The sequence below is a fragment of the Vigna umbellata genome, chromosome 4 (genome assembly GCF_029865625.1).
Source record: "Vigna umbellata cultivar VRB3 chromosome 4, Vumbellata_1.0, whole genome shotgun sequence".
NCBI classification, from domain to species: Eukaryota; Viridiplantae; Streptophyta; class Magnoliopsida; order Fabales; family Fabaceae; genus Vigna; species Vigna umbellata.
In genome coordinates this window covers 20,198,525-20,210,165 of record NC_142168.1, presented here as the reverse complement: position 1 = coordinate 20,210,165, position 11,641 = coordinate 20,198,525, and the positions used below count along the sequence as shown (strand labels likewise).

General features: G+C 31.4%; 1 protein-coding gene and 1 pseudogene across 2 annotated transcripts; both read right to left on the bottom strand.

Annotated features, from left to right (window-relative positions):
* Nucleotides 1-350: 350 nt before the first annotated feature.
* On the bottom strand, nucleotides 351-4,246 carry LOC148199484 (ABC transporter C family member 10-like). The gene is made up of 9 exons (XM_088111451.1): nucleotides 4,160-4,246; nucleotides 3,088-3,672; nucleotides 2,834-2,998; nucleotides 2,339-2,633; nucleotides 1,987-2,201; nucleotides 1,592-1,897; nucleotides 1,452-1,515; nucleotides 1,109-1,348; nucleotides 351-764 (listed from the first exon to the last, which is right to left on the bottom strand). Exons 1-9 carry the CDS (start codon nucleotides 4,235-4,237, stop codon nucleotides 652-654), a joined length of 2,061 nt encoding a protein of 686 aa, XP_087967577.1. The 5' UTR covers nucleotides 4,238-4,246; the 3' UTR covers nucleotides 351-651.
* Nucleotides 4,247-4,286: 40 nt separating this feature from the next.
* Nucleotides 4,287-7,064, bottom strand: LOC148199483 (ABC transporter C family member 10 pseudogene; annotated as a pseudogene). The gene is made up of 2 exons (XR_015785904.1): nucleotides 5,018-7,064; nucleotides 4,287-4,651 (listed from the first exon to the last, which is right to left on the bottom strand). The product of XR_015785904.1 is annotated as an ABC transporter C family member 10 pseudogene (transcript).
* Between the last annotated feature and the right edge of the window lie 4,577 nt (nucleotides 7,065-11,641).

Genomic DNA, 11,641 nt, shown 5'->3' with positions numbered 1-11,641 from the left:
TTAATAAATATTTAAATCATAAAAATAGAATAAACATAAATGGTGAGAAACTATAAGACAGAAGCTAACAATTTTAAAAGGCTAGTTCAAATAGTTTCTCAGAAATCACTAATTTATTTAAATACTTCCCAAACATAACCTAGGCTGATCCTTAAAATATTTCTTTATTTAATTTTAATTACATATTTTAAAATCCTTAATATAAATTAAATTAATTTCTATTATTTTCCAATTTCCACTTTTGTTCATCCTACATCTCTATTTCTTAATTTCAGTTCCTCTTTCAACACACCAAGCTATCGTTTAATTGATAGGATTATTATTGTAAATTCAGTGGCTAACTATAAAAATAAAAATCAATTACCCTTGTAAGGCTTCTGACAATTTTCTTAATTGATTCGAAATTATTTTTGCTTAAAGAGTACAAGTTATATTTAAAGCTGAAGTGGAGAAATACTAATTCCACATACCTACAAAGTAGCATACAATACAATTGAAAATGTAAAACTTCTCAAGATTATAGGCTAACTTTAGCAAAAGTTTGGAACTAAATTTGAACAATTGTGATGCATGGAGTAAGAAAAGTTCCATTAAACCTTGCATCTTCATAGCAAACTTCGTTTACTTTTTTTCTAGAATATAACAATAGCATCAATGGGATTCTGAAGAATGAAAATGAGACCAATATTCTCGGACAAGTTGTCTAAACAATGACCCTTCTCTCTTCATCAAGGTGTTTGGTTCATCATACTCCACCAATTTTCCTGTAAATGGAATCATAAGGTTCTTTTTCTTTGAAGGAAAGAAACAAATGATCAAACATACTATTAACTCTTTCACAGATAAAAGTTCGAGTGTGAAAATCAGGAATTCCATATTTTATATGTTATCATGGAAATTGAAATGTTAACTTTACCTTGTAAATAGGTAAATGCAACCAATTTTCGTGTTTAAAACAAACATATATTTGCTGTGTTAAATCAAGTGGTATTAAGCAACTGAACTCACTGTTTACACTATGTGAAATGGAAGAAGAGTCATGAACTAGAATGAAAAAGTGTTTGTCAAATGACATAAAGAGACTAAACGAGCAAAACATGAAACGTACCATCACTGATCGAAAGAACCACAGTGCAGTCCATCACAGTTGGTATTCTGTGTGCTACTGTTATTACTGTACAATCAGCAAATTCAGTCCTAATGGTTTTCTGCAGAATCAAATCAGTTGCATTATCAATTGATGCTGTGGCTTCATCTAGTACCAATATCTTACTACTTCTCAAAATAGCACGCCCCAAACAAAACAGTTGCCTCTGTCCCATGCTCCAGTTTGATCCATCTTCAACAACTGTGTAACAATTTAACATTGTTGTTCATTACTAATTGCTAACTTGGAGGAAAGTACTTCAAATGCTGCAACATAGTTATGATAAAGAAACTTGTAAGTGTACCTGAGGAGTTTAAGCCCTCTTCTTTCTCTTGGACAACTTCTCGCAACTGACACTTCCCAAGAACCTTCATGTTAAGCAACAAAGTCAGTCCACCTTTTGCTATGAGAAGCAAAGACAAATAGAATGCAACAAAGTTTTACCTCCCATATCTCTTTATCAGAGTGTTGAGACAGAGGGTCCAAATTGTATCTAACAGTTCCATTAAAAAGGGTAGGATCCTGAGGTATAACACCAAAACGTGACCTCAAATCATGAAGGCCAATAGAAGATATGTCTATGCCATCCACAACAATTTTTCCACCTGCTGGCTCCACAAGACGAAATAAAGAACCAATAAGAGTGGACTTTCCACTGCCTGTTCTGCCAACAATTCCAACCTTGTGTCCTGCTTTGAATGTGCATGTGATTCCATGAAGTATAAGTGGTCCATCAGGCCTGTATCGTACCTGTCTCAGTGTGTAAACCAGTAAATTATTCAGTGCACTTCAACATTACTCTTTCTATACATTCTTATTCTAAAGTATGTACCCGTTACCTGCAAGTCATTTATTTCTATTTCACCTTTATCTGGCCAATTAAAAGGAGGGCGTTTTGTTTCTATTACTTCTGCAGCCTCACTTTGTATATGCATATACTGATTTAACCTCTCTACAGATACTATGTAATTTGCAAGGCTGCATTGACTTTGAATTGAAAATACTAAGGAAGAGCTTAGTGTAAGGCCATAAGAGAGAGCCATGCCAATAAATCCTGGGAGAAAGGTTAGTGCAAATAAGAAGCTTGTTTCAAAAGTGATAATGCTTTTGTTCAGGACAAAGAAAATAATTTAAAGATGATTAAAATAGTCAAACATTTACATTACAGATGTTACAATGACCAAGTCTCACCAGATGTAAAAGTCCCAGGTGGAAACAAGACCATGCAAAGTGCTGAGAAGGAAAGAAGAACTGCAGCTACAGTTTCTAAACGTAGGATCAACCACTCATTTGAGGCAAAACTATGGAAGAAAGAACTAGCATTGATGTCAATCAAATCAAGATTCTTTACAAAATAACGATATTCCTCCTCAAAAGCCCTTATTGTCACAACTCCAGCAACAGTTTCAGCAATATGATTAGCTACAAAGGATTTTGTTGTGCCATTCATCCGCATTACTTCTTTAGCAGAGGCAAAGTAATATCTCTGTTAAAAGAAGAAACAAAACTTACCATGTTTACTTTCCAACTAATATTTTAAATACTATAAAAAAAATTAATAAGTTAACCCAAGGACAAAAGGTAGAAGGTCCAAAACATATGAAATTAAAATATGTTGTATTTCTCATAGTTGATAAAGAACACTATTTCACTGTTTTAATGAATTCAAAGAATAATCTGTGTTACCTGTAAGCGAATTGCGATATAAACTAATGGTATTGAGATAACCAAGACTGGCCAAGTGACAACTGCTAAAACTGTCAGAGTTGAATAAGCATTTATTGTTGCTCCCACAGTAAAGGTGAGGCTAAATGGAATATCAAGGTCCACAATGCTAAGATCTGATGAAACCTAACAAAGAAAATGAGAGTCAAAATACTATGTTACTTCCATCACCATCACATTTCACAGCAAGGAAAAAGATTGTTTAATATACTTACCCTACTAAGTATCCTTCCTAATGGTGTAGAGTCATAAAAAGACATTGGTGCACGAAACAGTGAGTTCATTAATTGTAGAAAAAGATACTTTGATGAAAGAAACCCCAAAGTAACAAGAATTAGACTTCTAATGAACATGAAAAATATGGAAATAACTCCAATCAAGAAGTAAACTACAATCAACCGCAACGTGCTGACATGATGATTATCAACATTTGTAGCCATCCATGAGTTTTGCAATATTTGGAAAATTGAAAATGTAAGGTGACTAAGAGCAGCCACAGAGAAGAGTATATAGCACTTCATTTGATTCAGATACTGTAAGTAAGGCTTCAACCCAGTGTCTCCTATCTCTCTCTCTTCCTGCTTTATTAATTTACTCTCTGCTATGTTGAATTGGTTTTTCATGAAAGCTTGTCTAATCTCTCTAACAGAAGTTGGATGTCTCTTGGAAAAAGTAACATCCACAAGCTTGTTAGAACCAGCCGTCTTCTTGTGAGCATTGACGAGCTTCTGGAATTCTTTGCTTGAGCAAAATAGATGATGATAAGGAGCAACTTCAAGGATTTCCCCCTTTGAAATTAACTATACATAAAAGAAAATTGAATTAGAAAGTCCCAGATGGAGTAATGTCATCAAAAGTATTTGAACAACACTAATTTACTTCTCAGTTAGCCACATTTACTTGAGTGTTGCACCAAACTAATAAACCAGAAATAGAGGTCAGATATCAAGGTGGAAAACTTAATGAAACCAGTAGAATCTCCTGTCTTTATTCAAGACCCTTTTGAAGAAAACATTAAAAGAAATGAATAGATTTTTTCCTTAGTAAACTTTAAAATTTGTAGTTATGATACAAAGGCAACAATGTAGTCACACAAAACAAATTTCATTCTATAGCCTATCATGCCTTCCAAATAGGTAGGCACAAGATAAATAGAAGGGATATGGAGACAAATTATTACAAAAATGAAATAAGTAACTTTAAATGCATTACAATTTATAATCAGCAGTTACACACATACAACAAAGATGAAATATGATATAAATTTCCTATGATGAATGATATTACCAAAACATGATCAAATGCTGGGAGGAAGTCAACTTGATGAGTTACTACTAATACCGTTTTCTCTTTAAGTCCTTCCATGATGTAATCCTGCCATATTTCAAAGCCATGTTGAAGTAAAAAACGACCCTTACAATATAAATGCAGCATGAGAAAAAAGGAAGATGACATTACATTCAACAAATTTGTGGCAGTATGGGCATCAACAGCACTGAATGGATCATCCAAAAGATATATATCAGCATTCTGATAAAAAGCACGTGCAAGTTGAATTCGCTGCTTCTGACCTCCACTTAAGGTAACTCCTCTCTCACCTATTTCTGTTAGGTCACCATTGGGAAACAACTCCAGGTCCTTCACTAGTGAAGATCTATGAAGTGTTTCTTGATATCTTTCAGCATCTAATTCCGATCCAAACAAAATATTTTCCCTTACAGTACCTGTTTGTATCCATGCTGTTTGAGAAACATAAGCAAACTTCCCATAAATGTCTATCTGTAGTTCAGAAAAGAGAATCAGACACCTACTATAATATTTTGGCTAACAATGAACAAAAGGGAAATAAATCCCTTCTTACAATAATTTGAATGTATGTGCTAAAGGCAATGATAAGTTAACAAAGATTTTTTGACAACATTTTGACACAGCATACCTTAGTACAGTAACAAATAAATAATGAACCAGTAAAAAAATGACGTCAGTGTTGTGTCAAAATGTTCAAAAATCTGTGTCAAAATATATTTCTCATGTGTTAATGATAAATCATTGTTTACAAAGTATGAATATCAAGTTATTACAGAATGGTGAATTTCAAGATTTAGTAGTTTATTCTGTAAGCACATAAGGAGAAAAAAAACTTACAGTTCCTTTTGTGATAGGAACCTCTCCAAGAATCAGCGATAAGAGGGTTGATTTGCCAGAGCCAACTTCTCCACAAATAGCCACCTTTTGCCCATGTTTAATCTCCAGATTTATGTTCCTCAATGTTGGCTTTAATACATTATCTTCCCACGAAAAATTGGCATGTTTGATTAAAATTGAGTCATTAATATTGTTAACAAAGCTCTTTTTTATAAAACTGTTCCTTCGTAGTTCTTGTGCCTCGAGGAACTTAATAATTCGAGTGAATGCAACCTTAGCTTGAATAACCACCCCGATAACATCTGGGATGGCTATAATTGGCTCTTGCACAATCCGTAGAGCTGCTACAAATGTGAAAACATTATTTGCATGCAATGGAATTTTAAGGAAGTAACACACCCCAAAAGAAGCAGCAGAAACCAAAACAGGCGAAGACCAAAAGATAATTACGTTGTACTGCCTTTCGTAGTTGCACTGCAGCTAACAATTTGAGTTCCTCTTTTCTTAACTTCTCTATAGCATTTTTAAAATGATTTTCCCATGCATATAGCTTTAGAACTTTCATATTCGAAAGAGCTTCAGAAATAGCCTTCAATCTCTCATCTTGTGACACCATAAGTTCGGTCTGAAACTTGTGTTGTAACTTAGCTATTGGAGTATTGCACAACACAGTGAGAACTATCACCACCAATGAGGCGATAGTTGCCATCCCAATGGCACGAAAAAGTATTACTAATGCAATACATAGTTGGACACTTGTAGTCCATGTTTGGTGAAACCAAAATGGAAATTCTCCAATTCTATAAGCATCCACAGTCACATAATTCATTATCTCACCACCAGAGTGTGTCAATCTCGCAACATTGGACAACCTCAACAGCTTTTTATAAATGGCTGCAGTAAGCAATGACCTAACTTTCATCCCAATAAGTCTACTGCGGAAGTACCACTGCCTTTGTGATAGGGACTCTATGACCTTTATAATGAAAAGTGCTATGACCAATACATAGCCTTCATACTTAAAACTTTCATTACCCTCAGCTACCAGTATAAAGGCATTTAGAAGTACAGGACCAGAAGACACAGTCACCACTTTAAGCAATGCAAAGAATCCTGATATCAAAATCTCTTTTTGATGGCATATAATTATTATCCACAAAATTGACACAGGTGACGATGGATCTTTTTCTATCTGTTTATTCAAGTGTTCTTGAAACAATAGATAACAACTTTCTGCTTGATCTGACTCTCCCAACTTTGGGATATCCTCATCCTCAAGGGTTTTCTCTTGACCCTTTTTCATAAGTGGATTCAACCACCAAAACAACATCCTACTACAGAATCCAGCTTTTGCAAATGGGGTTACATACCTATTAGAATCAACTCCATTGAACTGGTCGCTTAAAGGGGCATAAAGGCATTCTCTAGTTTCTCTGTTTGTGTCTTCAATTTTACATACATTATATGTGCATGAAAGTAGTAGAAAGGCTCCAAGAAGAGATAGAACATCTAAAACGATCTTCAAAGATAGTTCTCTACTGGTAATTAAGTAAGACATGGATAAAAGACAGACAATACCGTAAACAAAGAATGTCAATATAGAGAACAACCATAACCATACTCTTGAAAGTTGTTTCAGCTTGAGACTTACAGTTAATCCCACAAACAACCATGTCAATCCCTGAAAAAGTTCTAGCAGCCACCAGTGAAGGGGAAAAGTAGTATTGTTTTTCCTTAACTTCTCCTCCAAAACCCAAATGCCTAAACACATATTCAACAACCCAAGAGAGCCACTGGTTATGGCAGAACACAGTTGCAATTTTGAATATCTTTCCACTTGGATTAGACCCTGACATGGTCTCGAGAAAGACTTGTAGATCATAGCGAAAGACAACATGATCAAGAGTAACGCATCAAAGGATATTATCAATAAATGATTGATGCATAAGGAATGATCTTTCAGAAACTTGAAATCGTAACACGAAAGCTTTCCCATAGTCTTTGAACCAACAGAATCACCACAAATCATGCTCCAAAAATCTTCCATCTTCTTTGTTATTTCCCCTTAAACACTGTAACATTCAAAGCAAATTTATGAATGTCCAATATTCAACCAAAAAACTGGGTCACCAATAATAAGCTAACCAACCCAACGCAAGAAGCCTAAGTGCTCAACAAGTGATCAATGATTAGGCCAATTCTATAAACAATAGTATACTAAGTAACTTGAAGGTTAAGTTTCATGACCTCAAATGTCTTAACCTACAACACGCATTACCAAAATAGTAAGAGGGGAGTTAATTTCTTGAGAGCTTATAAGTAATCAAATATGAATGCTTCAACTTAAATTCTCGAGACCTTTGGCTAGAATACTAAACGATGACTTTATGTCTATTAGTAACAAACAACCGGAGCTAATTTAAAAGAGGATCACAAACACCAAAGTAAGCTAAGAAAAGATTTATAGAGGCTATATCTATGAACATTAATAGCTTACTGCAACACTGCACAGAGAAATGTTTAGTTTGTGACAAAGTTGTATACACACAATAAACAAATTTTTCAGTTATGAATAAAGTGAATACATACACACCTTCTCAACTCATGCAGGGAGAATCGTTCTCGAGGGTCACGCAGATACTCAATAACTCAATGATACACCAGAAAACATTTGGTTCAAGACGGTAGAGGAACACAGTGATGAAAATATGGTGGCAATGATATATATAGAAACTTAAACCGTGCAAAAAGGCCACTTTAATATAAATAATTAATTTCAGACATGGATGTCAAAGTCAGTGATATGAGCTACACATAAGCTAAAAATGAGTAATGTCAATCTAACCTTTTTAATAAGTTAAAATTTTGTAACCTAATTTCAACCACTACAGATTAGGTTGACTCAATAGATTCTCTTAATAATATTATAATCGAAATATTCTCCAATTTCATCAAAATTATTATGAAGATACTAATTCAAAATTAAAATAATAACTTACATAATTTTAACAAATAAATTAATTAATATTCAAATTATTTAATATTTAAAAATATTAAATTATCAACTTACTAATTAAAAATAATAAATAATTATAATATTTTTAATCTGATTTTAATATATAAGTTAAGTGTTTCAGTTCAATTCACGTTTAATTGAACTCGAACACATAAACTCGAAAATCATTTTAATATCACTAATTTAAGATTCACTATCAATTTAAAAACTCACACTAACTTACATGCTTATTAAAACGAAGCTCAATAAAACTCTCTGTATACTTTTGACGTTGTTTTCTGATTCAATTAAAGTTTTAGTTTAATAATTTTTATGATAAGGATATATATAGTGAAAGCGACTATTAATTGTTGACATAAAATTTAATTCTAATTAAAAAAACAACCTTAAAAACACATAGTGAATAATATTTAATTTGTATACGTAATTTTTTTTTATCTTACACTTTTATTTAAGATAATATAATTTTTCCCGACAACCTATTTATTGTAATTATTTTTTTAGAGATGTTAGCTTTTTACCTTCGGAAGTGTATAGGATCGTGGACAGTCCTTCGACAAAAGCAAGAGACAGGAAAAAAATGGTAGTGTTTTGATTCGTTAAACTTTGTACCTACTATCTCTTTACAACGATTAAATTTTTTTTTATTTATCAAATGAAAAATAATACTTTTGTATAAATTTCTTACATTCATTTCACACTATTTTTTCTAATTTTTTACTCTCTTCTCTTTTAAAAAAAAAATACATGTATGACCATTTTAGTTTTATAGTACGTCACTTTTATCATTACTCTTTCTCAAATAAACAATGATTATTGCTTACAAATGTTTCTTATCATAACTTTCTAAATTTTGTCGTAATGCTGCATAGATTAAAAGTCAATTCAAAGTATTTTTAACACTAACAATGTTAAACAAAATACTTATCGTAAACCAATTTAAATGTCATGAGTAGTTTTCTTTAGTTAATATACAAACCACAATGTAAATACATTGTTAAATCATTTAGTTTAATAGAAAATTTTGTTAAATAACCCTACTTAACTATAAGTAATTCATGCAATCACATTCGCTTGAGATTATCTTAAAGTACAATATATTTGGCAACTTTTAGTGTCATAAATATTTTACGCTATAGTTGGAAAAAACATGCGACAAGTGTTTATATATATAAACTCAATGGAAGCGAGTATCTTTTTAATATTAGAATATTCATAGGTTGGTCACGTGTATATATGTTGGAAGTTTTTGGAGGTATGTTATTGAATAAGAAAAAAAATCTAGTCATGACTCGGACGTTTTATTTTTGCAACCTTACGTGGTATGATAAGTCACATTAGAACTTAGATGGATTTCACAAATCCTAATTTGTATAAACACTATTTGTTTGACTAGAAAGTTTCGAATAATTTTGATTATATTCGGGGCATATAAGGAGATAACAAATGAAAAAGGAGACATTAGAAAATAAATAAATAAAAGAAATATATTATGACGAAAAAAAAAGAAAAAGACTAAGTGGATTTTTTTTCCGTTGTAACTACAAAATAAAGAAGCGATCAATTAAATAAGATGAATTAAAGAAGATGAATTAAAGATTGACCTAATTTAATAATAGTTGATAAATTATTTAAATTTGGATAACTCATTAGGAACATCGATAAAATAAAATATTGAAATTCCGAAGGATGTCTCTAATTAAACATTTATTAACATATTTCTTTTGAATGAAAAAAGAAGTTGAATTTTTTTTATTTTCATTTGAAACTTCTTTTCTATCACTTAAAAAAAATATTTCTTATTATTCATTAATATACTTTGACAAAAAAATTTGTGTGAACGGATATCTGCGAATAAAATCAGCGACAGAAATTTATTATTCGTAGATAGTTACTATCCGTAGATAATAGATAGCGAATATTATAATACCCGCTTCTAAACGGGTTGGATATGGGTAGTATACTTTTCAACCCACGGTATCTGTTATCTACAAAAAATAAAAAAAAAATAATTTATATATATTATATTTAATTAAAAATAAAAAAAGTTATATTTAATTAGGTTAAATTTAATTAAAATTAAATTTTAATTTATATTTAATTTAATTTATATTATATTATAAATTTTTTTATAATTTTATTTAAATTTTATTTTAAAAATATATAAAATATTTTCTTTTATTTTTTGCAGGTATTCGTTGATATCCGCAGATTTTAAAATACGTGCGGATATTTTTTTAACGTGTACTTCAGGGTAGTGGATGTAGATTTTTATTTGCGGATCGGGTTGCGAGTAGTCACTATCCGTGTCCAACCCGACCCGTTGTCATTTTATAGTTATATTATGTTTTTCATCTTATTTTATAAACTTAAATTTGTGTTGATATAGATTAGAAAAAATTGGAGGCATTTTTTATTTTATTTTATTTGTGTTAATGAACATGAATAAAATATTCACCAGTGAAAATTTTTATAGTAAAATTGAAAATAGGACTTCTAGATGAGATAAGTAAATAAATGCCTTTAGTTGTATCTTAATAATGTATCACTCTTTAGTAACCACTAATTAAATATCACTTGAATATTATTTTCACTCAAAAAATATTTATAATCTTATAAATTAAAGTTGACATTTACCTTAATTAGAATTTTGAAAAAGTTATACAATAAAGTCTTCTTCGAAAATTTTAAATGTAAATTTGGAACTTCTATCCAAAATATACGTCTCTATTGATCAAATGAGTTAAAATTTATTCCTTTTGAAAGTTTCTTAAATTAATGTATGACGGTTTCTTTAATTAATATATAACATGCGGGCCATATTATTTTTAAAAAATATTTATAATAGTTTAAGGGTTTCTATATATACATTTTTTTCATTTCCATCTCTTTTAATACTTTTTGTAAGGACCTCTAGTTATATATATATATATATATATATATATATATATATATATATATATATATATATATATATATATATATATAAATATAGAGGTATATATTAAATAAGAAAGAAAAGATATTCTTCAAAGTCACATCTCTCTCTAAAACTTCTGCGTTCTCGGAGTCGGGAGCTTCGACTTGAACCGATCGGTTTCGCATTCTATAGCTGGGTACTGTAGCTGTGGGTCTTTGAGCTGAGTAAAGAAGTTTCAAGGTAAGGGGAGCTAGTATCTTGTTAAAAATTCGTTGTATGATATGTATGTATGTTAAATTATGAGCTGGTCTGTTGTTGATATAAAACTGTGTTATTATTGATAGTTGGAAGAATTGAGGGTTTTAAAGGATAGAAATGAAATTGAGCCATTTGTAGAAGTGAATTTGGATTTTTTAAAGTGTCAAAAGTGGTTTGATACACTTAGTCTTGGATCTAGTGATCAAATGGATGTTTATTTTAACTTATAAACGTGATTTTCCATCAATACAAATGTGTAAAGAACCCCTTTAGTCATTAAAACAAATTCCAAGTGCATCAAAAGTCAAATTTCATGGTTGTTATCAACTGGTATGGGGCTGGGCGCCCTCTGGTTCGCCCCGAGCGCCCCTAGATGTGAGACGGTTCGCACCCAGCGCCCCTCGAGCACCCCTGGGCGTACCAGCATGTT

Excerpts from the sequence above, each read along its gene's own strand:
- LOC148199484 (XM_088111451.1), bottom strand. The coding sequence starts at position 4,237 with ATGGAAGGACTTAAAGAGAAAACGGTATTAGTAGTAACTCATCAAGTT. Across the intron at positions 2,202-2,338 it reads ACCTGGGACTTTTACATCTG|GATTTATTGGCATGGCTCTC; the intron begins GTGAGACTTGGT and ends CCTTTCTCCCAG. Across the intron at positions 1,349-1,451 it reads AGAGGGCTTAAACTCCTCAG|TTGTTGAAGATGGATCAAAC; the intron begins GTACACTTACAA and ends ATTGTTACACAG.